At 49.3% G+C, this 25,095-nt stretch overlaps 1 protein-coding gene and 1 pseudogene across 1 annotated transcript in view; one reads left to right on the top strand and one right to left on the bottom strand.

Moving 5' to 3' along the window:
• LOC149857501 (uncharacterized) overlaps positions 1–25,095 on the top strand; it is an 83,903-nt gene that overhangs the window by 3,320 nt on the left and 55,488 nt on the right. Inside the window, exons 2-6 of the mRNA XM_090063953.1 lie at positions 194–673; positions 15,414–15,494; positions 17,152–17,264; positions 17,610–17,700; positions 19,490–20,803. Of these exons, the coding sequence (XP_089920079.1) occupies positions 194–673; positions 15,414–15,494; positions 17,152–17,264; positions 17,610–17,700; positions 19,490–20,803 (2,079 nt within the window). The remainder of the gene's footprint in view (positions 1–193; positions 674–15,413; positions 15,495–17,151; positions 17,265–17,609; positions 17,701–19,489; positions 20,804–25,095) is intronic.
• LOC149857502 (uncharacterized) lies at positions 9,078–14,491 on the bottom strand (annotated as a pseudogene).

The raw sequence follows: 25,095 nt of genomic DNA, 5'->3' as shown, positions 1-25,095 counted from the left end.
TGAGTTCCTCGGCGGGAAAGCCTGGCAGACCCCTCTCTGCCGGTCCCGAGAAGAGGGGCTGCTGCAGAAGAGGAGGATCCACGGGGATCCCGGCGGCAGGCGAGGAGGAGCCCCGCAGCCAGGGGTCTTCCCTGACACCACGCACCTGTGTCCTCCTTGCACCCCCCGTCTCCCTTCTGTCCTTTCCCCCAAGCTGCTGCAACTCGCTCCGCAGCCTTGGCACCTCCCTTGCTCGCGTTTACCACCACAGCCCGAGTTGGCAGCTTGAGGGCCCGGCTGCATGCGCCTCCATGCGCGGGCCGGGAGCGGGGGCCGGCGAGGCTGAGCTCCCCACGGCCCGGGCGCCGCAGCGGCTCAGCCAGGCTCAGGGTGCAGACGCGATCGCTGCCGCCGCTGGCTCGCCCCGCCCCGCCCCGCCCCGCGCCGTTGCCCGGCAACGCACACACGCGGCGGCGGGAACGCGAGCGGGAGGGCCGGGGCGCAGGTGAGGGGGCCGCGCAGCGTCCCCGCCGCCTCAGGCCCAGGCCCGGGCCCCTCCGGCCTGCTGCAGCCGGGCCAGCCGTGTCTCTTGTCTCCTCAGCTCGGCCGCTCGGGACCTGGCCCGTGTGTCGTCTCCACGGCGCGGAGAGCGACCGCGGCTTGTGCCTCCTCGGGCCCGGGCGCCCAGCGACAGGTGAGCGCTGTGAGTCCAGGGTAGCAAGCGATGCTGAAGCGTGTGGGTGCCCTCCTGGGTCGGGCATCCCAGACTCGGGGCTTCTTCCCCGTTGCCCTGTAGTTCAGCTGTAGGGTAATGGGAAGGTCAGGCTCAGCGCTCACCGGCAAGGGGCCTGATGGATGTTGGGTCCTGAATCTCAGGAGGGCAAACCAGGCCGGATGATAGCCAAGGTTTTAACATTTGATCCTGTCTTGTGGCTTTCAGTCCAAATACTCTGGCGTTTCCCATTGCAGAAAGCACCTTAGCGAAGGATTTTTGATCCTGTCTTGTGGCTTTCAGTCCAAATACTCTGGCGTTTCCCATTGCAGAAAGCACCTTAGCGAAGGATTGCTGGCAGCCTCAGCACAGATGCCCAGATCTTGGTCAGCGGCCCTCTTCCCTTAGTCTTACTCTTGTGGCCCAGGGTGACGCTCGCTGGCAGAGCAAGGCACCAGCGGTTAGAACTGGCACTGCCAGCTGCGCACCATGGTCGGCTCAGAGTCCTCCAGCCCAGCTCCCTCAGGCAGCGCGGGCGCAGTCCAGAAATGTGGTCGGACAAAGAGATTCTGCTGCTGTCGGCCTCTGGGAAAGTTTCGCTTTGCTGACCATCTCTGCCACTTGCATATCATGGCCCCCGCAGAGAGTAGGACTGCCAGCACTGGCCTCAGTACATTCATTAAGGAAATTATTTTTGCCAGGTCTCATGCTTTGGGGGTGCTCCACCCACATAGGCCAGCCAAGGTTGTTTTTTGTGCAAGAAAAGTAGAGATATGTGAGAGAAGCTACTCTGCAGGTACTTTCAACTCTCCTAATAGCTGAGAGTGTAAGATTTCTGTGTCCAGTCACCAGATCAAATAGAGCTGGATGTGATCGTGTTAATATTCAAACCCTCTGCTGCTGTCAGGACCTTACAGTTCTTTGCTAGCTGTCCAACACTCTTCAAAAGCACCAGTATTTCTCCCACTGAAGTCAATGTAAGTTTTACTGATAACGTAAATGGGAGCAGAGTTTCATAACCCATAAGGCTCTGCCTTGGTTATTGCAGTTCTAAAATAGAGCTACCTATTTTTCCCCATGTCTGAAATCCACAGATGGGAAAAATTTTGTGAACGTGCAAAGCGCATGTTGCTCCTGTTTTATAGGTTAAAAGCAGAGCTTAGGAGGACAGATGGTCTTGCCAAGGAGCGGTGGGGCCAAGCAAATTCAGCAGGAGCTTTGTAAGTAGAAATCCTGGCACTTACTTGCTGAGTGGCCTGCTCCTGCAACTGTTTCTGTGTTTTATCTTATACATGCCAAATGTGACAAAGAAACAGTTGAAGAGCATGACCTGGGACCCAGGTCTCTTGACTTCCAGGGAAATTTCCTCAGCATTAAGCTGTTTAGGAGCACATGCCTTCCCCTCTTTTCTTCTTGTCTCAATTTACTAAAATGTAGAACATCTCCAATAGAAGTGGAGTTCTCCTACCTTGAACAGCCTCATCACCTGTTGGTTAAAGTTTTTTCCTAAGAGCTATGGGTTTGAATTCCTTCAGACAGAAAAGGAGATTAAACCCAGTTCTTCCACTTTCTGGGTGTGTCTACGTGAGACACTTTCATAGTTTCATAGTTTTTAGGGGCTTGAAGGGACCTTACAGATTATTGGGTCCAGGCCCCCCCTCTCCCCTGCACGTGGGCAGGAAAGACTGCTGAGATCAGATGACCCCAGCAAGATGGGCATCAAGATGCCTTTTGAAGACAGCCAGGGTAGATGACTGTACCACGTCTGAGGGGAGCCTGTCCCAAACCCTTGGCACTCAACTTGTAAAGAAGTTTTTCCTTATGTCTAGCCTAAAGTGATCTAAAACAGCAGCTACTAACAGTAGAGTTCAAACCCACACAGACATGGATCCATCAGATCTTAAGTCCAACACCTTAACCACTCAGCCATTCTGGTGCAGGTCAACTTTACTGCAGAACCCTTTAATAAGCACTACAGTAAAGTGTCACCATCTACACACGCATTGAACTCCACTGTAAGATAGTACTGCCCAAAACAATGGCATATTTACTTGTGGTGAAACACACATGTAGACGGTGATGGGGCTGGCTGGGGCATGAGGGTGGTACCATGCAGGGGCTGCCTGTTGTCTAGCCCTGCACTGTAGCATCCTCTTGCCCCAGCCAGCCCCTCTGCAGCACATTGAGCCAGGTCAGAGCAGCCCCAGGCCGACAGGCTGACTGACCCTCAGGGCTCCTGCTAATTGGGGTTGCTCTGCCCCAGCTCAACATGCTGCAGCCCCATTCACTCATGCAAGTGTTGCTCCTGGGAGCTATAAATTCCAATCCAAACCACACCAGAGTTTATTGCTTTGCATTAATAGCACATGTAGCCTTCTGAGTCTGACCATGAGACCACTGTATAAAAGCAGGGATGGCAATTCCTTTGTCTGACTATTAAAAAACAATAAGCTAAACTGAGAACCTAACTGGGAATAGGCATGAGCTGGGTTCCAAGCAGATAATTTGGTATTTTTTATCAGGGAAAATCAGAATCCCTGGTTATGAGATACAGTCAGGGGAACTCCAGCTTTAGGCATACAAGGCTTTGCTTCTCTGGATGTGTTTCATGATATCTCACTGTCTCTGCCCGTAAGGGGAAGGAAGTATGATCACTTGCAACAACCATCTGTGGAAGTACAATGACTATCTGTGGACAGAGGACTTTTCTCCATAAATGGGCTCCACTTACATAACCGAGGACATTGCTTTCTGGGATCAAGTCTGGCCTGGCTGATCAGAAGTGCTTTAAAGTAGGAGCTGAGGAGCGGGGGGGAGGAGTTGGGAGAACATACAAGATCTCCACATGGAGAAGAAATGTGGAGAAGAAATGTTAGTGTGCCTACCTGCAAGAAAGTGCAAATTTGTTCTTAGGCATGTAAGTGTGAGTGGGCTGGATAATGGAGAGGTGGCTAAGAAGGGAAGGTTACCAAGGATTGGAAGGGCTGTGGAAAGAAATAGCATAGTCATCATTGGGAAATAAGGTGGTCACACGCATTCCAAATGAAAAAATGGGTAAAGAAAACTACTGAAATTGTTGTACAATACAAGGAGCCTGGGTAATAGAACTCTTGGTGAGATGCTAACCTGGATATTGTAGGAATAAGAGGAGACATGGTAGAATAGTGGCCATGATTCAAAGGTACAAACTATTTAAGCATTGTATATTAATGAATTGGTGAACTGAAGGAAAAAAAGATGTGTTGCAAACACTTGGAATCTTTCCATTACCACCAGTTCCTGAGCCATCTGATTTTCTGCATTATATCACTCTGCCTTTTCCCTCTTTCTGGGATAGATAAAATTCTGCAGATGATCACTTGGACTTTTAGGTCTTTATGCATCTCTCTCCCAGCCTAGCATAATCATTCTTTATCCTCATCAGCGAGGACAAGCCATGTCTGACTGTCATTTGTTCCAACCCAAAGAATGATTAATGGATTTTTCCCCACTCCCGTGAGAATCCTCTTCAGCCTCAGGTCTATGGCTTATATCCAGAGATGTGGGTTTTCCGGAAAATTTTCCAATGCCCTAAATAGAGCGTGATTTGATTTAGCATGTTTATGTGACTTATATTTAGTAAACAAAACTAAAAATGTACCCCTGTGTTAATTTTATGTCCCAATAGCTGCAAGTATTTGAACTGAAATATTTGGTTAGGAAAAAAATTAAATACAGCACACTTAATGTGGTTTAAATGTTATCTTCAAACAAATTCAAACTTTATGTGGAAAGAAATTCTTTTTATTGGAATACTTGTAAAAATGTAAAGACAATACACAATAGCGTGTACTTCCCTTACATTGTTTGTTTAAATTTAAGAAAAAAGCCAAAGGCACTGAAAACTTTTGACACATTAATTTTAGCACACCCAAAGCACTGTGCATCATATGCCGTGGTTGTCCACTCACCTACTTCAACTGTTTAACTCTTCCACTGAGGTCGCTGTGGCACCTCCAGTTTCACTGTCACTACCTGTAGAATCACTTGTACCACGTGTTAGTTCCATTTCAAAATCAGATTGAGGCAAATCTGATTCAGAACTACTTGAACCTTCCAGTTCTGTTTACAAGAAGCTGCTGTTGGTAGAATGCTTAGAATCCTTACAGCAATCCTAGACAACAGTTGGGTGTTACCGTATCCTTTCCACCATGTGAGAGGAGACATAGTTTCTGCTACCCACCAAGCTTGCCTAATATTGTATTAGCATCCATTCATTGTTACTAATTAATTTTATGAAGCAAGGGTGTAGGTTGTAACCATGTTGGTCTTTTATTAGACCAACTTAAATAGTTGGAAAAAACATTTTTAAGCAAGCTTTCAGGTTTAAAAACCCTTTGTCAGGCTAAGGAAGTTTCAGGAGCTGGTGTGTGCTCTTCCTGGATGGAATTAAAAGTAAAGAAGCCAGAGACTGGGCTGGTATGCATCAAGATAGGTAGTCAGTGAAGATGTAGATTGAGTCAAGGGTCAAAGGGAGCAGGAGGGCACATAAACCCCCATGGCTCACTAAGAGCATCCGGGAATGTCTCCTTGCTAAAAGGGAGGCATATACCCAATGGAGAGATGGGGTCATCGCCAAGAAGGACTATGTTATAGTCGCCCGAGGATGTAGGGGGGCAGTCAGGAGGGCCAAGGCAGAGTTGGAGATAGGACTAGCTTCCCGGATTAAGGACAATAAGAAGTCCTTCTTCAAATACATAGGGGGTAAAAAGAGGGTCCCGGGTAATGTGGGGCCCCTGCAGGACACGATGGGCAACTTAGTCATCACGCCAGATGACAAAGCTAACATATTTAACGATTTCTTTGCCTCTGTCTTCCTAAGTAGGGACCAGTTCAGCCACCTCCCTGCTGGGCCCCCCTCGGGCCCCGAGAGAGACACGCCTGGGCCAAGGGTTAGCGAGGAGTTAGTTAGGGTACTTCTGGAGAAGCTGGACGTGTTCAAGTCCGCTGGTCCGGACGATCTTCACCCTAGGGTTCTACAGGAACTGGCTGAGGTCATTGCGGGACCCCTGGCACGGCTCTATGAGCACTCGTGGTGCTCTGGCGAGGTGCCGGAGGACTGGAAGAGGGCCAATGTGGTCCCTATCTTCAAAAAGGGAAAAAAAGAGGACCCGGGAAATTACAGGCCAGTTAGTCTGACCTCAATCCCGGGTAAGCTCTTTGAAAAAATTATCCTGGCACACATCCAGGAGGGCCTTGCGGGGGAATGCATGCTCAGGGGCAACCAACATGGGTTTATCAGTGGCAGGTCTTGTCAGACCAACCTGGTGGCCTTTTACGATCAGGTCACCAAATCATTAGACGCAGGGGTTGCTGTGGATGTAGTCTTTTTGGACTTCCGGAAGGCTTTCGACACTGTCTCTCACCCTGTCCTCATCAAAAAGCTGAGAGACTGTGGTGTCGATGCCCACACGGTCAAATGGGTCGCCAACTGGTTGGAGGGCCGCACCCAGAGGGTGGTAGTGGATGGGTTCTTCTCGACCTGGAAGGATGTGGGCAGTGGGGTTCCGCAGGGCTCGGTCCTCGGGCCTGCACTGTTCAACATCTTCATCAGTGACTTGGATGAGGGGGTAGAAAGCACCCTGTTCAAGTTTGCTGATGACACTAAGATGTGGGGGGATGTGGGTGCACTAGAAGGGTGCAATAGGCTACAAGCTGACCTTGACAGGTTGCAACGGTGGGCGGATGAGAATAGGATGGGGTTTAACACTGATAAGTGCAAGGTGTTGCACATGGGGAGGAAGAACCGGCACCACACTTACAGGTTGGGGAACTCTCCTCTTGCCAGCACGGAGACGGAAAAGGATCTTGGAGTCGTCATTGACTCCACGATGAACATGGGCCGGCAGTGTGGGGAGGCAGTCAAGAAGGCCAATCGTACCCTATCATGCATCCACAGATGCATCTCGAGCAGGTCCAGGGAGGTGATCCTCCCCCTCTATGCGGCACTGGTCAGGCCGCAGCTGGAGTACTGCGTCCAGTTCTGGGCGCCACACTTCAAGAGGGACGTGGACAATATGGAAAGAGTTCAGAGGAGGGCCACTCGTATGATCAGGGGTCAGCAGGGCAGGCCTTATGAGGATAGGCTACGGGACCTGAACCTGTTTAGCCTCCACAAGAGAAGGCTAAGGGGGGACCTTGTGGCCTGCTACAAACTGGTCAGGGGGGATCAGCAGGTATTGGGGGAGTCCCTGTTCCCCCGTGCTCTGCCAGGAGTGACCAGGAATAACGGTCACAAACTGGCGGAGGGTAAGTTTAGATTAGATATTAGGAGGCGCTACTTCACAGTCAGGGTGGCTAGGGCCTGGAACCAGCTTCCAGGGGAAGTGGTGCAGGCTCCGAGCCTGGGGATTTTTAAAAGGAAGTTAGATGAGCACCTTGCCGGGGTCATCTGACCCCGGTGCTCTTTCCTGCTAAGGCAGGGGGTCGGACTAGATGATCTACCTAGGTCCCTTCCGACTCTAGCTACTATGAAACTATGAAACTATGAGGAGTGAATGGGTGAGAGACAGGCTGGATGGGGGAGAGAGAAGGGGGATGAATAGTGGAGAGGTACCTGGGGAGTCAGATGTCAGGCAGGTTATAACGTGTCATAAATCCAATGTCTATATTTAGTCCATGATTTTTAGTATCCAAGAGGTTGGTAAAGTGAAGTTCATAGGCTTGTCTCTGCGAAGTGTTTTGTAAGCTTTTGAGGATTAGAACTGAGAGATTGGAGAGAGAGTGTTTTTTTTTGTGAGAAATGTGCCCCCACAGGTAATTGGGTATTCCTGTCTGTAGCTTTGTGTGCCTCTCCCCCCCGAGCGTTGCATGTCTGGGTCTCCTTTGAACCTTGCCATCTCCTTCTGGGTTGCATGGCCAGGCTACTGGGAGCGACCTTGGGTCAGCTCCCCCGGGGATCTCACCTGCCATATCTTTGATGGTGATTGGTTCTTTTGTGGGAGAAAGATGTTTGATCTCATCTCCCCTGGTACTCCCCCTTGGTCATCCTCATGACTATTGCTTCTAGGGGCTTCACCTCCCCTACACCCTGCCTAATACCAACCATGATATTATCCATCAGGGCTGGTGTTCTGGCCCTCACTGACGCTCAGTTCTTAAGGGCTGTGGCTGTGGGCTACAAATGGTACTGGCACTGAGCATTCATCACAGCCCTTTGGTATTCCCCGGTTTACGGGATGTCGGCCTCTGCCTGGGCTTCGGGTCCTCTTGATGGGTTACCCCCTCCCCAGGTTCGGTACCTGTTGCCCATCATCTGCGTCTGGGTTTTGGCTCCATTGTCTTCGTCAGTGTCCCAATCACCGCTGCTTCTGGCCTCTGCCCATGCTGGCCTTGTAGGTGACTTGCTAGGCCCTAGCTGGCCCGCCTTGTCTCCCATGGTTCCCCCTCTGGGGCGCCACCATGTCTCCTCTGCCGCCGGCCCCTTGGTCCTCTTCGACCTCTCTCAGCCAGGTGGGAATACCTCTTCTGGTCCTTCCGGCTTCCTTCCTGATGGGCCTTTTATCCCGGTGCTGGGTGGCCGGTTGTCCAATCGCCCTGGCATGCTTTTACAGAGCGCACCCAAACAGACACAGGAGCCGTTCCTGGCTTCTCCCAGCTCCACCGATGGTTTTCCTTTTGATCTTGAACTTTTGAACTTTCGCCACCAGCAGTCACTGGCAGCCACTGACGCAGTGTCCTGCTGCCTCTCTCTGGCTTCAGGTAAGTTTTCTCCACACTGTCTTTGATAGATTTCCAGTGTGCATTCATTCTGGTATGCAGTTGTTGTTTGGTCTCTCCTACGTATTTTCCATCAGGGCATTTGGTGCATTGGTTGAGATATATTACATTTCTGGAGGTGCAGATATAAGATCCAGGAATGCTGATGGTTCTGTTGTGGGGTGTAGTAATTGTTGGGGGGTGTTGGAGATGTGTTGGCAGGTTTTGCATTTCTTGTCATGGCATGGTCTGGATCCATTTGGTGTGTTCTGGGCCTGAGGAATTTTGCTTCTAGTGATGAAGTTAGTGAGGTTCAATGCTTGGTTGAAGGCTAGGATGGGTGGCTCTGGGAAGGTCTCTTTAAGCATAGGGTCTCTTTCTAGTATGGCTTACAATTGTTTGAGGATTTTCTGTATGGGTTCGAGGGAAGGGTGATATGACATAACCAGCAGTGTGTGATTTGTGGGGGGGTTTCTTCTGTACTGCAGCAATTCTTCACGTGGTATCTGGGTGGCTCTTTCAAACGTACGATCTATGTCTCTGGAGGAGTGTCCTTGTTGGGTGGAAGCCTTTTTAAAATTAGTGAGGGGGCAATCCCAGGTGTTCTCTTCAGTGCAAATTCAGTGGTATCTGAGGACTTGGCTGTATATCACAGCTTTCTTGGTGTGTTTAGGGTGATTGTTGGTTCTCTGCAGATATGTATGCTGGTCTGTGGTTTTCTTGTATAACGTGGTCTGTATTTTATCATTCTGGATACCGATCATTGTGTCTAAAAAGGAGATGTTGGTGCTGGTGTATTCTAGAGAAAGTCGAATGGAGGGATGGTGATGGCTGAATTTCTTCTGGCACTCAATCAGTGATTGCAGGTTTTCAGGCCAAATGATGAAGATGTCATCAATATATCTTAAGTATAGCAAGGGTTTGATGGTGTAGTCCTTGAGGAATTCTTCTTCCTGATGGCTTATAAAAAGGTTGGCATACCGTGGAGCCATTTTGGTGCCTATAGCTTTTCCTAGTGTCTGGAGGAAGTGTTGGTTATTAAAAGTGAAATTGTTGTGTGTGAGAATGAAATGTATAAGGTCAGTAATATCTTTGGGTCCATACTCTGAGTTATAATCTTGCTCCTGTGGATATGTAAGGCAGGCTTGGATGCCATCCTGGTGTGGGATGTTTGTATATAGGCTGGTAATGTCCATGGTGGCTAGGAGGATGTTGCTGGGAAGACGGTCTATGTTTTTAAGTTTCTTTGGAAAGTCTGTAGTGTCTTGGACAAAACTTGCTCTATGGGTGACAAGCGGTTTTAGGATTGAGTCAACAAAACTTGATATTTCCTCAGTTAGGGTCCCATGGTTTGATATGATAGGTCTGCCAGGGTTCCCTCGTTTGTTGATTTTAGGGAGCACATAAAAAGTCTCAGGGTTGGGTAGTGGTGGGGATCAAGATCTGTAGTTTTTCTTGTATTCATGATGGAAATGATTTGATGGTATTGTTGAAAGTCATGGTGCAACCTTTTATGAAACAATGAATTTTTTTAAATGGAAAATTTCCCACAGAAAAATAAAGCACTGGAAAAATTTCCTTCCTACATCTCTGCTTATATCTTCATTTCTGATAGACAGCATACTCTTGTCTTTTTTTGACTGGTATGTTTCTTCTCCTTGGGAGTGAATCCTCAGTAACATGAACCTGTCTTTTCCTGGTGTTTGCATCTTTCTCTGATCTTTTTCCTTTTTGCTGCATATTTTGTCTGCTGATTTGCATCTATTGATCTCTCTTGCTGTTTCTCTCTCCTTTGTGGGCTGAAATCACGTTTAGATTCCACTCTGTCTTCCTTCTTTTCAGGCATGGGGATTGGCTGCTCTTTTCTTCATGACATCCTTTTATCCTTTTACCTGTTTCTCCTCTTTGTCTGTCAACATATTACATTAATTCATCAGTTCTACCTCCCCCATCAATACTTTGTCTTGTTCTCAGTCACATGCTTCCATGGCTTCCCTTTCTCTTATAAAGATCTAGCCATCAATTCCTCAGATGGCATGTCTATGAGGCATCTCACTTGCATGCACACCCTTGTTTCTCCTTTATTCCATCACCCGCTCATATTCCTATCTGAGGTCCACCATTTGTTTTTATTTCCAGTCCTTTAGGCTTCTCCTTCATAAGCATCATCAGGCAACCACATACACAAGTACCCACCATTATGGACCAATGTAAGGATGACAAACATCCTGCAGCTTGCACAACCTGTCCTCTTAATTTCCCCATCTTGCTTGGATGCTTTTCTGTGGATGCCACAATTGCCATTTTCTGCTTTTTAAGCTTTCAAGGAAGAACCCTGGAGGAAAAGGGTTTTGGGAAAGAACAAAACCAAAACACAACTCACAAACACCACACCACATTCCTGGCAACCCATCCTGGTTATTGGCTTCCAGTTTCACTGGCAGTCCAACTTTTATAGCTTAAGTCAGGCCTGCACTTCCTAGTTAAGCTTAGTTGGGGAAGGTGTTAAAAGCCTGCTGCTGAACACAAGCCCTAGCCCATGGGCGACTGGTGCCTTCTGAGTTGGGGGGGGCACTTGCCCCCCCCCAGCGGCCAGTCAGTGATCGGTGGGGGTGTGTGGCTCTTTTGAGCTGGTGTGATCATCCACAGGGGACCCCCCCCCCCCGGTTGGCACAATTGGCCATGGGGAGACCACGGGGATCGCTTCTCCTGGCACCCCCACTCCCCAATAGGGGGGCACCAGTGCTCTCGCCTGCCCCCTCCCCCCCGCCCATCGCCTAAGCAGGGAATGCCACTGTCAGGGGGTGCACCAGCACTGTCAGGGGGTGCACGTGCACCCTCTATGCATTGCCACTGCCCTAGCCCACACTCAGATGCACAGGGGGTCCCACAAAATGCAGAAATCAAGTGTCAGATAGTTACACAGACACATGCATTTGCTGCCTCTGAATGACAGAGACTGCTCCTTTCTCAATAAATGCATCTGTCTCTAAAATTCCAGTTTATTGCCCTATTTGCCAACACTCACTGGTCACTGACAGGCAAGACAGAAAACTGGATGCTAATGTACAGGCCATTTTTATTTAGCCAGAGGGGAATATCCATTAACTATTAACAGTGCAAAGGCCATGTCACACCAATGCGGGTGCTCGACCACCTGGGCGATAGTGATCATCGCCTGCTGGAATTCACCATCCAGCGCAAGGTGGCAGAGGACTGCAGTAAGGCAGCAGCCCTAGATTTTAGGAGGGCAAACTTCAACGAGCTAAGGAGGATAGTTGGGGAAGCGCTGAGGTCCCAGAGGAGAGGGGAGCCAGGTGTCCAAGGAGAGTGGTTGCTCCTTAAGGAGATGATCCTCCAAGCCCAAAGGAAGGTAATCCCAACGAGGATCAAAGGGAGCAGGAGGGCACACAAGCCTCCATGGCTCACTAAAAGCATCCGGGAATGTCTCCATGCTAAAAGGGAGGCGTACACCCAATGGAAAGAAGGGGACATCACCAGGGATGACTATACTGCAGTTGCTCGGGGATGTAGGGGGGCAATCAGGAAGGCCAAGGCAGAGATGGAATTAGGACTAGCTTCCTAGATTAAGGACAATAAGAAGTCCTTCTTTAAATACATAGGGGGTAAAAAGAAGGTTCCGGGTAATGTGGGGCCCCTGCAGGACGCGTTGGGAAATTTGGTCATCATACCAGGCGACAAAGCTAACATGTTTAACTATTTCTTTGCCTCTGTCTTCCTAAGTAGGGACCAGAACAGCCAACTCCCTGTAGGGCCCTACTCGGGCCCCAGGGGAGGCACACCTTGGCCAAGGGTTAGTAAGGAACTAGTTAGGGAGCTTCTGGAGTGACTGGATGTATTCAAGTCAGCCGGTCTGGACGATCTCCACCCTATAGTACTAAAGGAATTGGCCGAGGTCATTGCAGGACCCCTGGCACGGCTTTTCGAGCACTCGTGGTGCTCTGGTGTGGTGCCGGAGGACTGGAAGAGGGCCAGCATGGTTCCCATCTTCAAAAAGGGGAAGAAGGAGGACCCGGGAAACTATAGGCCAGTTAGTCTTACCTCGATCCTAGGCAAGCTGTTTGAGAAAATTATTCTGGCACACATCCAGGAGGGGCCAGCAGGAGACTGCATGCTTAGGGGCAACCAACACAGGTTCATCAATGGCAGGTCCTGTCAGACCAACCTGTTGGCCTTTTATGATCAGATCACTAAATCATTAGTTGCAAGGATAGCAGTGGATATAGTCTTCCTGGACTTCCGGAAGGCTTTCAACACTGTCTCTCACCCTGTTCTCATTAAGAAACTGGGGGACTGTGGTGTCGACACCCACACAGTCAATTGGGTTGCCAACTGGCTGGAGGGCCGCACCCAGAGGGTGGTAGTGGGTGGGTCCTTCTCAACCTGGAAGGACATGGGCAGTGGGGTTCCGCAGGGCTCGGTCCTCGGGCCCGCACTGTTCAACATCTTCATCAGTGACTTGGATGAGGGGGTAAAAAGCACCCTTTTCAAATTTGCTGATGACACTAAGATGTGGGGGGATGTGGGCACACTAGAAGGAAGCAACAGGCTACAATCGGACCTAGACAGGTTACAAGGGTGGGCGGATGAGAATAGGATGGGATTCAACACAGACAAGTGCAAAGTGATGCACCTGGGGAGGAACAACTGGCACCATACCTACAGGTTGGGGAGCTCCCCTCTTGTCAGCACAGAGGCAGAAAAGGATCTTGGAGTCATCATTGACTCCAAGATGAACATGGGCCGGCAGTGTGGGGAGGCAGTCAGGAAGGCCGACCGTATCTTGTCATGCATCCACAGACGCATCTCGAGCAGGTCCAAAGAGGTGATCCTCCCCCTCCACGCGGCACTGGTCAGGCTGCAGCTGGAGTACTGCGTCCAGTTCTGAGCGCCGCACTTCAGGAGGGATGTGGACAGCATGGAGAGGGTCCAGAGGAGGGTCACTCGCATGATCAGGGGGCAGCAGGGCAGGCCTTATGAGGAGAGGCTACGGGACCTGAACTTGTTCAGCCTCCACAAGAGAAGGCTGAGGGGGGATCTAGTGGCCTGTTATAAACTAGTCAGGGGGGATCAGCAGGCATTGGGGGAGTCACTGTTCCCCCGAGCACCGCCAAGAGTGACCAAGAATAATGGTCACAAGCTGGCAGAGGTTAGATTTAGGCTAGATATCAGGAGGCGCTACTTCACAGTCAGGGCGGCTAGGGTCTGGAACCAACTTCCAAGAGAAGTGGTGCAGGCTCCTACCCTGGGGGTTTTTAAGAGGAGGTTAGATGAACACCTTGCTGGGGTGGTTTTACCCCAGTACTCTTACCTGCCATGGCAGGGGGTCGGACTAGATGATCTACTCAGGTCCCTTCCGACCCTAGAAACTATGAACTATGAACTATGAATATTTTCTCAAATCCAAGATAAGGTTTTAACAAACAGGGAAAAGAGCAAGAGGTCAAGCCCTGAGGGGAAGCAGGGGGCAGGTAAAGTGTCAGGTATATAGGCATAAAGAGGTAAGTAGCAGAAGGGAAGGTGGGAGGCATCAGGGGGAGTAAGTTGAGGGGCGAGGGGGCAAGGTGTGGGGGTCAAGGGGCAGGGGGGAAGATTCTTGGCTCCCCACCCCCTGCCTGCCCCCTGCCAGTGCTTTCCCCACTGCAGCAGTGGGAGTATGAGTTCAAGATTACCCTCTAGTAATTAGAATCCATTGTATAAGTTTTCTATGTATAGAATCTGATCACTGGAGGGTCATCTTAAGTTCAGGGTCATCTTCAGTAAATACAGTAGTTCTAACTTCATCCAGTAGGGGGCAGAGCTCTATAGCCTTTTTAGTTTATATTGTTCTGGCCTAAATTCTCAAAACTAATCAGAAAGGTGGGTTTTTTGTGATATCTTTTATTGAACCAGCTGTATGATTGGAAGATACATTAGATAAGTTTTTGGGCACATATTGGAATGGTACTTTGTGCCTGAAAACTTGTCTGCTAGCTCTCCCCACTATACGGTTTGTCCAGTTAAAGATGTCGCATAAAACCACTTCTACCTTTCCTGGACCATCATGGCTACAGCAGCACTTTAACACCATCAGAACTAACCAGTGATTTGGGGGGCCATTGTTAGACACTGCAAATGGAGCAGATTCCAGCTTGTCTGAACTAGGCCTCCCAAATCACTAGTTACTTTTGAAAACACAAGTCTGGCTTTGAGTTACTTCCTCTGCTATTGTTGCAGTGGCCCTTTCCCAGCATCTGTGCCCAGTGTCTTTGGAGCAAGGCAAATACCTGGCTGTATACAGATAGAGTAGGGCCATAGATAGACCAGCAATCATAGTCATCAGCAAAGGCTGAACTAAGGGGCTTCTGTACCAAAGGTAGGCACCTAACACTTGAGTTAAAGAGGAGCTCCTGCAGGTGGGAGTGACTAGCAGGCTCTTGCATGTGCAGGTGACATGATTGTGTGTACTAAGTTCCTTGCAGTACAGCATCTTCCTCTCAGCCATGTCAGAAAAAATCTGTATTAGATGCAGAGGAGTGGCACAGAGAGTCTTCCAAGAGCTACAGAATCATAGTATCATAGAATCAGTGAGTTGGAAGGGACCTAAACAGATCATCTAGTCTGACCCCCTGCTGTGGGCAGGAAGGAGCACTGGGGGTGGCAGGGGTCATAAGACCCCAGCCAGGTGCCTATCCAGTCTCCTCTTGAAGATCTCCAGGGAAGGTGAGAGCACCACCTCTCTGGGAAGCCTATTCCAGGCTCTGGTCACCCTTACAGTGAAGTAGTTCTTCCTAATATCTAACCTAAACCTATCCTCCCTCAGCTTGTGGCCATTGTTCCTGGTGACTCCAAGGGGGGTCCTGATGAACAGACTTTCCCTGAGTCCCTGCTGGTGGCCCCTGATAAAGTTGTAGGCAGCCACAAGATCCCCAAGAGACCAGAGGAAGCAGCTAACCCTGCTTACTGCTATGCTTTTGTGTTTTAGGGCCAGGCACAATGACTGATACAGAGCTGGACAGTGACAGTGCTGCCCTTGAAGACCAGAAGGATGAAAATGCTGAATCCAGTAAGGACACAGCCTGTGTACAGGGCTTTGCTCTGTCCTGTATGCTGATACTGACTTCCCTTGCGTCAGACAGCATGTGATTGTGGATGCCATCACCACTGCTCACTCTCGCCTCCCCAGTGCAAAATTAATGCTCAGAGTGAAGACTGAGATGAGGACTTTTCTGGCTCGGTTTAATTCTCTTTCCTTAAATCAGGGTTTCTGACTCATCTGCCCCTGTGGGATTCAGGATTTGTGATCTTGATCTGGCCTGCGGACCAGCCCTGCACCATGTAGGCCAGATGAGCAGTGCAGGGCTAGTCCACGGGCCAGATCAGGATCACGCATTCCACCCCCACCCCCCGATTTCCCCAGCTCCCCAGTACAAACAGCACAGCCTGGGACCAGCCCAAGCAAGAACCATGGGCTGTGCGTCCCTCAGGGGCTGGCCCCAGTATGTGTCACAGCCTAGGACCCAGCCTGAGCAAACCCTGTGGGAAACACACATCCCAGGCACTGTGTGTGGGGTGGTCCAGTGTAGCAAAAGGGGCAGCACGAGAGGCCAGATGGCAGGGCTTCATGGGCTGGATGCATCCCATGGGCCATATGTTTGATGCCCTTGCCTTAAATGAACTTGCCATGAGAAAAGTCTAGAAGGCAACTCCAGGGACTGAAATGCTCTTAGCCCTGCTCAGACAACAGAGCAAGCTTTCTTCCCACAGTATCCTGTAATTAGCCATTGGAGGGGCCAGCTGAGGGCAGAGCTTATTCAGCACAGCCCTCTTCTAAATCTGACCAGGTGTAGAACGTGTTAAAAATGAAGAGTTGGTGCTTCAGGTACTTTTGAATGGTTTTATTCTTCACTTCATCTCACATGTACAAAACTCACCTGTAAGTGCATGTACATGCATGCACACACTTACACACCTGCCAGTAAACATGAATGTTCTTGTCAGCAGACACACAAAGACAGCCCAGGTGGCTTGCAATGTACATGCATACTCTAACTGGTGACACACTGTGCTGCCCCCTCTTAAGTCTCCCATTAAGTTCCTAGCACTCTTCAGTGATGCCTTACAACATCTCATCCCATGCAGCATCTCATTGACCACTTTTGTGAGTCAGCTGTCCTGCTGATCTTGTTCCTGGAATGACTGGGAATTAGGTGCCTCAATCCAGCAGCTCATTGTTGAAGGCCTGGAGTACTGTATCACTGAATATTGTTCATGATTTGGAAGCACTAGGTCCCTGCTCCAAAGAACTGACAGTCTTAATATCAACCTGTGAGTGGTGGCAGATGGAACATGATGCCTGGACAGCATGTCTCACAGGCAGGCTGCTGGATGTGCACAGTGCATCACAGCTTGCTTCTCCCAAAGCAACAGCAAGTAGGATCACTGAGGTTCACCATCCAGTGGGAAGGAAGGGTGTTCACACTTTGTGCACCTTTCTGTATAGGTTGGCAAGAAAGCCATGTAATTTCAGTCCATTTACTTAGCACATAAGTGTGTCACCTAACAATTAGCAGCCAGTAAAAGTCCCATCTGCCTCTAGGGTGAATTCCACTGAACAAGCCTATCCTTCCCCGTAGAACAGATGGGCCTCCAGGCTGAGTCTTGTCAGTGTTTATTGCACAAGGTTTCATGACTACTAATGGAAATGTGTAACTACCCCACAGACACAGAGGAGACAAAACAGCAGCTATCCCATTCTGAGACTGCAAGAGCTTGGGAAAAGGACCACTGTGATTACCTCTTAGACTCTATTGATGCTCAGCTCAGCCAGCTGGAGGTATGTGGGGAGGGGCCAGGCAAGGGATGGAAATCTAGTTATAGATCAGAAGGGGATGAACAATAAAGAGTGGGAAGGGTTAGTCCCAGGTACTATTGAGGTACCAAGTGTGCAGGATCTGGCCACATCTCTGGCTTAGTCCATATTGGAGAACCTGGCCACAGTGCAAGAAAAGCACCTCTGCCTGGAATGGCATTAACACCATGTAGGGTCTCTACAATGCACTGGATCTGCTATGAATGCCTTCCCTTCATGAACACACTTCATGTCCTTTCCTGGACCCTGAGTAACCAACTGAGGGGTGCATGACAGTTCTTGCATAACCTGTTTCTTCCCCATCTGCAGTGGCAGGGCTCTGGGGCAAGAGTTACATGCACCAGCCCAGAAGTGGAGCATATCTCCCTGGAGTGTTCACCTGATGCCTCACCTGTGGCAGGTGAGTAAGTGATGTGAGAGAAGTGATAGCATAGCCTTATTCCTGTGGTGAGCAATGTGCGGTCACATTGGGGCCAAATGGGACTTTCCCTAGTAAGGCATGGAGAACAGCTACTGGAGGTCCCAAATGAAGTGGGGACCCTATTGCATGAGACTCTTGATCTACACTAGAAGAAATGGGCCCTACTGAAAGAGTGTTTGATCTAATTAGACAAGACAAAGGGAGTAATGAGGAAAGGACAAACAAATTCTCATAGCAGCTTCAAAAGGGGAGGATGAGCTGTTGTTCAGGACTACGCAGCAGCCACTATTTGGTAATAGTCTTGTGTGCGTGAACCTGTTGCATACAAGTGAAGTAAATCACTTTGACTTTGACAGTGGATAAACTGTTAGAGGTGAAGCAGTTTTGCTGCATTTGTAGGGCTACAGGCTGCTGCACATCTGAGTTAAATTTAGCAAACAGCACATCATAAACCCAGAAAACAGGAGAAGCTGCAAGAAACACTCACTCCATAAACTAGCAAGTAAGCCATAATATGGTGATCACCAGGTTCAGTAAACACAAACATACATGAATGAGAAGAACTAAACAATGAACTTTATTGTGGAGTAGTAGGCAACCTCCGAAGAACCTTGCCCGTCTCTGACTAGCTTAACTGAGTCACCATCTCCTAGTTCTCAACCTCTGAAATCCAAGTAAAGGAGCAACTCCAAACTACAACCTGAGTCACTACACTTAGATGGCAGAAAGTAGTTCTGTTTAAAAGATACTAGAGCACAGCCACAATTCTCTTAGAAACTACCAAAAAGGGGCAGAATTCTACTGTTGGCTCCCTGCCGAGTGGAGACAGGGTATCAAATGAACATTAAAATGACAAACAGTAATACAAGACTGATCAGCCTGACTCAGGTCCGTGCTCTGCAGTGTTTTTTTCTGACCATTGCCATGTGCAGCACCAGGTACTTCCAAGAAAGGTTTGAAAAATCCTGCAACAGGAAGCTGCCATAGTATACAGGCTTGGCAAGAGAACAAAGGTCATTGGAGCAGCACACCTCCCTGGTGAATGGCAGTGGAGGGTGCATGGCCTGGGTTCTGTTCCTACACTGGGATTGTTTTGGGACCTTGGGCAAATCTCTGTGCCTCACTTTCTCCATTTGCTAGTTGGGAATAATGGTAAACACCATCTTTTTTAAAGTGGTTTGAGATCTACAATTGAACAGAACAGGACTGAGGAAACCTGTGCCATAGCCTTGAATTACTCTGTGGGGAAACAGAGGCAAGTCTTTACAGCTTAGTAAGTAGTGTTGAGCTGATATTGGTGCTGTGAGAGGCAAGAATTTTTGTAGGTGATATCTTTTATTGGACCAACACTGGTTAGGAGAGACACAGGTAACCTTTCACATATCAGAGTACTTGATGCCCAAAAGTTTGCCTTTCTCTCCAAACATTGAGTTGGTCCAACAAAAGATATCACCCACAAGAATTCTTGCCTCCAGCTTATTACATCGTTTAAAAAATCAGTTTCTCTTTTGTGCCTAGCTGCTTGGACTTGAGTTCCAGGAGGGGTTTTTACCTTGTGCAGTTGGACATTGCTAGCATGCTTTAAATAGAGCAGTTGCCCCACACATTGTGCTAGTTCTAAGCCTCCCAACTGGATGGAGATTCTTGTTCTGGTTCCCCAGCTCCATTTCCTGTTGCTTTGTGCTGGGAAGGTGAGCACACTCATCTGTATTAATCTTGATTAGAGGAAGAACTCACTGCTCCTTATTTACTTCTCTCCTCTATGCAGAGATGAAAGGATGCTATGGAACTAAGGATATCATCTCCTTGGGTGAAGTTGCTCCCTCTCAGAAAGATGAATACAGCTGGAGGATGAGGAACCTCCTTGGCTCTGAGCTGACCCCAGAAAATCTGAGCTACCAGAGTGACTCTAATTCCATTTGTACAGAGGACTTTGCCACCAGGTTTGAGGAAGACATGGTCGACCCTCTAGTAAATTTTGATGAGGAAGGTGATGTGCTTGCTTTTGATTTCTCAACTGAGGACTCCACTGGGGAGGGAACTGCTGTAGGAATGACAGCAGGAAGCACTGGTCCTTCTTTCTGTGTGAAGGAATGTGAAAACACATTGGAGGTTCTCACAAGACATAGGCAAAGAAAGCATGAGTACCTGCAGCAACCTAAGGAGGAATTGGAAAATGACTTATTGGTGGCTTCAACTAGTGGTGTGGAAAGGCCCCGATTTGTAAGCACTAGGAACAGGAGAGAGAGCCTGGAGTCTTTGGGAGGAAGGATATCCAGGCTGAGCCAGAGCAACACCATGCACACATCAAGCAGCATGGGCACAGAGAGGGCCAGCTCCACAGGTATTTGGGCCTGTGGTCATTTGACCCTGGAATTGGTGAGGACCCCTGAAGAAAGTGCTTCATGGTCTACAGTGCAAGGGAGTGAAGGCCTGGAGGATTCATCCAGATGGGCTCAGCCTCTCCCTGGAAGGAGCACGTTGCTGTTTGAAGAGCTGAGTCCTGGACAGCTGTTCAAGGCTCTAGATGTCTCTGCTAGCCACACCAGGTCCTGGGATGGAAGAACAGCTCAGAGTTCATCCACAAGAAGACAGGCTGAACATCGGCACATCTCCCCAGATCACCCCTCTCACACCACCACACTCAAATCCACCTCCAATGGCTCTTCCCTAGCCTCTGAAGGGCAGATGAGATCTCAGCTCATAACCCTCCTGCAAACCAGTCAAGGGCTATCCCCTGAGCTAGGGAAGCCCATGGAACAGTGGTCAGCATTGCAAAGCTCAGCTGTGAACAACCATTTGTCTAGTAGACCTGAAAGTGCCCAGATGCCCCCAGATAAAGCCAAAGACATCTGTGCTCCAACACAGGATAGGTCTTGGGATGTGAACTCTTTCCCTGCATTCAGTCGACAAGATCCCAGAACAGATACAGAACTGACACAGCAGGAGGCAGTGACTCCCTCACGACAGTCTGGAAAGGACATTGCTTATGCGGTGGATAGTGATGGCATAGAAGAAGTTTGGGCTAGCTCTGAGCTAGAGCATCAGCCAGCAAAGAGGAGAGCTTGCTGTCCAAACCCTTGTAAGTCTGGAGCACGGTGCTGGAATTGTGGTGGGGTTGTGTAGCAGGAGCAGGGCCCCAGGGGCAGCGATGCTACTCTGGCACTGCTAGTGGCCATGTGGCTCCTGCCCTGCTTTGGCTCCCTGGTTATACTCCCTCTTCCCTTGTCTGCCATGCCTTTGTTGGAATAATTTGAATGTGACAAAGGGAGGCTGCCCCAAGATCCTTAAGTGAGTTTTTGTGTTTGGCCAATGGGTCCTTCCCAAGCCCCACTGTACCCAGTCCTGTCTGACGCCAAGCAGGCCCTCCTGGCCCATCTGTGTCCCTACAACGTTGATCTGTTGCTTTAAGAGTTATTTGTGGTGTCCTTCCACCCCTACATCCATGCCCATGCCTCACAGATGTTCACGGTAAATTGCTTCAGTGGGCACCTGGCCTCCAATATGCTGCCAGGCCTCACCTCCATGCCCTTTTCAGGGCTTTGGCATTCCCAGATACCACCTTTTTCCTCTAGCCACCCTCCCCTTAGCCTAGGCCCACTGTGTTAGATGTGGCTTACGGGCTCCAGCCCCTGTTTTGCCCTGTCTCTGGCTTTGGGCTCCTGCCCCTATTTCCTGCCCCTCAGGTTCTGAGCCCTTGGCTGTAGTTTCACCTGTCTTGGGCACTGGTCCTAGTTTTCTCAGGCTCAGACCATGAAAGGGGGGGAGTGTTGGTGTGGATGTAGAGTATTGGTTGAGGGTATAGGGAGGTATGGGAGTGGACTGTGGGGAGCAGATGCTGGAATAGTACCTTTGGGGTAAGATGCCAAAGGCAGTTATAGACTGGCTTCCCAGGGCTCTGACAAAAGCCTGCGGGGAATGCTGCTTTCCCAGTGATCATTGGCCATGTTGCTAATTCAGGCAGAATGCAGCCTCTCAGAATATGGCCTGTCTATACAAGGTAAATACCCTTCCTTTGGCAAAGGCACACACATACAAATCTGTGTTGTGTGATCCCTGTAGAGACTGAAACAAACATGGCAGTTTGTTTTCATCATCCCTCTGACACCATAATTTACTGCCAGGGGCACCACTGGGTTTTTTTTGAGAAGCACTGGATTGAACTGGATAGAAAAATAAATCAATAGTAATAAAGTATTGGGACTACAGTCAGCAATAGGGTGGGAGGGATTGGATGGAAGAGAGGGTAAGGCTCCCCACAGCAGTGTCGGGGCTGAGCAGGGCCTGTAGGCTGGGGGACACAATATGGAGAAGGCTTTGCTAAAACCTAATTTTCTGTTTGGGGAGCCAAAAAAGTTCCCAGAGAAGCTTCATCCATTCTCCTTGCTTTTCCCCTGCCTCCACTGCCACCTCCACTCCTACCCCCATTTTGTAATGAAACAAACAGACAAAAAATATCTGGCTGAATGCAAATTAAGCAAAGCTGAACTTCACTAGTTGCCTGAGGTGAAGGCCATGCAGACCCTAGTGGTTAGAGCAGTCTCAGGGCTTAGACAGACATTTCTTTTCTTGCGCTTCATCCACTGTTGCAGCATGACCCAAAGCCTGTGCCCACATGCAGGCTTGTTTTCCCAATAAAAAAATGGTTGATCTGGCCCCTAGAAGTCAGATCTGCAACAAAAACGCTGCTGCTTAAAACAGCAGCATCTTTATTGTGGGAAAGTTTTCCATGATGAAGTTAACATGTGGATAGGTATTCCTGTTCACTAATATCCTATGGACCCTTGCTCTCCCTGCCTCTTTCCAAAGGAGAGGGGCGCATCAGTGGGAGCTGTCTGGCCAGAACACTACCAGCTGCATGGTCCTACTGATCAGGTGCTTGGGGTGGCTTTGTCACTGATCTGAGGGCTGTACCTGCTTGGTCCTGCTGATCTGGCAGGACTGGGCAGTAGGGGGCTGTAGGAGTGGCATGGCTATGTGACTTTCTTTGTCTGATGTTCTGGAGGATCTGTCCCATACCTGGGGCTGTCCCCTCCTTGGTTCTGCCTGTTAACTGAAGATTGGCCCCTCCCATCCCCCTTTCCCCTAGCTAGAGAGCATACCTTTGTGGCATCTTTGGATGGTGTCACGTGTTCAACTTAACACTAAGTGCTAAGTTAACACATGAGCTGCTGGGTGTTCAAGCAGTTTAGCACATGTTAAGGGCCCTCATAGTGTTGCAAAGTTGTTACCTTTCAGGCGAGGGTTATCTCCTAACACCAACTTACTTTCATAGGATCATAGAATCACAGAGAAGCAGGGCTGAAAGGGACCTTCAGAGGTCATCTAATCTAACTGCCCTGCCTGAAGCAGGATCAGCCCTATCCAAACCATCCCATACAAACCATAATCTAAACTCTACATAAGATTACAACAACCCTGACCCAAAATGGACCTAACACTTTAACCTGCCACAGGTAAAGCAGGGAAACCATGGTAGCCAATGTCCTGCTTGTATGAAATGCTGTCCATATATGCCCAAGAGGTCCTGAGTAGAGGGACCATACTCCCTGTGACAGAGGGAGGCAAACCCCCACAGTCCATACCAACCTGACCATGGGGTAAAATTCCTTCCTGACTCCAGATATGGTATTTGGTTTGACCCTGAGTGGAGGGGCAAGACCCACTAGCCAGAAACCTCTGGCTTTGGTCCCAGGAGGAGCTTTGGCACACCCCAGTTAAAGTCCCCAACCTTGGCTGTAGCCAACACCTAATGCCTCTGGGAAGGTGTAAAAACACCTTGACATATATAGCAGAAAAGGGTGGGGGAGATGGCAGAGGCAACAAGCAAAGCCAAGAAACATGGGAAATACTCATGTAGAACATAAGCATAGCTATCCTTAAATAAATGATACCAAAACTTTTTGCCCAGCAGGCTTGATTGGCAATGTGCAGTCCATCTGTAGGCTGGATTCACCCAGTGTTTCTAATCCAGTGCCTGGGCAGGCATGATAGGCACCATCTAGCTATGCAGAGGGAGGGGAAGGTGAGGGGCAGGTTGGCCCCAGTGCAGCCCTACAGGGAAAAGGAGCTTGACCCCACCCCATGGAGAGTAAAGGGATGTGGCCTGGCCCTGCAGACAAAGGGGGGTATGGGCCAGCCCCAAGAAGTCAATGTGGCCTGGCCCTGTGGGGGAAGGGAGGCATGGCCAGGCCCCAGCACTGCCAGCAGAGAGAGGAAGGGGGCGTGGCAAAGCCCTAGTGACAGGGAAAGAGGTGTGGCGAAACCCTGTGAGGGAAGGGGGTATTGCCAGGCCCCAGCCCACTCCGGTGGAGAGGGAAAGGGGCATGGCCCCATCCTGATCCAGGAGCAGGGGGGTAGGAAGGGGACCTAGCTTGTTTCCAACTGGCCACTCAGGGATTGGGCTTTGGGGATTTGACGGGGCGGAGTGGCCATAGTAATGGCCACTGCTTCCCTACTGCCAAATTTCCAGACCCTTGGGGAGCCCTGCAGGCCAGATGCAATGGTTGCAAATGCTGTGTTTGGCCTGCAGGATGGAGGTTGAGCACCCCATCCCTAAGCAGTTTATTCTACTGCCTCACTGTTCTAACAGTGGAGAAGTTTTTTTTGGAGGTCCAATCTAAATTTACTTTTCTGCAGCTTTAAGCCATTAGTCCATAGCCTCCTCTCTGCAGCAAGAAAGAAGAGGCACTTTCCCTCTTCTTTATGGTAGCTCTTCAAGTATTTGAAGAATATGAAGACTGCTGTCATGTTCCCCTCTTAAGAATCTTTTCCGCAAACTGAACATGCCTCAGCCTCTCCTAATATCTTTTGCCTTCTAAGCCTTTGATTATCTTTGTTACCTACCTTTGGACCCTCTCTAATTTTACCAGGTTACTACATTCCAATAACATTCAACTGTTGCAAATGAATATATGAAAAGGCCCTTCACTGAACTCCAGCCAAGGGGTTGTGCATGTGTGCCTACCTGTAGCGTTCTCTTTTCTGAAATGCTACAGCTTGGCAGGACTGCAGAAATAACACCTACCTAAGCTCTGTACTCTGCCAGATGGGACTTTTGGAAGCCATGTCTTCCAAGTCAGTCCTAACAAGCAGGCTCAAAGACTTATTATGTCTCTTTTTGGATTAATTAATATGTACATAGGCTATATGAATTAAAAAAACTTAAACATTAGGGCTATGCAAAGATTCAGGTGCTGATTCGATTCAGAGGAGATTCAGTCTGATTTGGCAGCCAAATCTCCTAATCAAATAAGGAGACCACTAAAAGGTCTGAATCAATTCAAAGCTCTCCAAATTGATTCAGAAAAGATTCAGAGCGTTTCAGAGATTCACGCAGTCTGTGCTTGCCACTGCAGGGAGGTGGACCTGGAC

The sequence above is a fragment of the Crocodylus siamensis genome, chromosome 9 (assembly GCF_052110815.1).
Source record: "Crocodylus siamensis isolate JL-2025a chromosome 9, ASM5211081v1, whole genome shotgun sequence".
In the NCBI taxonomy this organism is placed as follows: domain Eukaryota; kingdom Metazoa; phylum Chordata; order Crocodylia; family Crocodylidae; genus Crocodylus; species Crocodylus siamensis.
The sequence above is the reverse complement of the archived record's forward strand: the minus strand, read 5'-3'. Positions and strand labels throughout refer to the sequence as shown.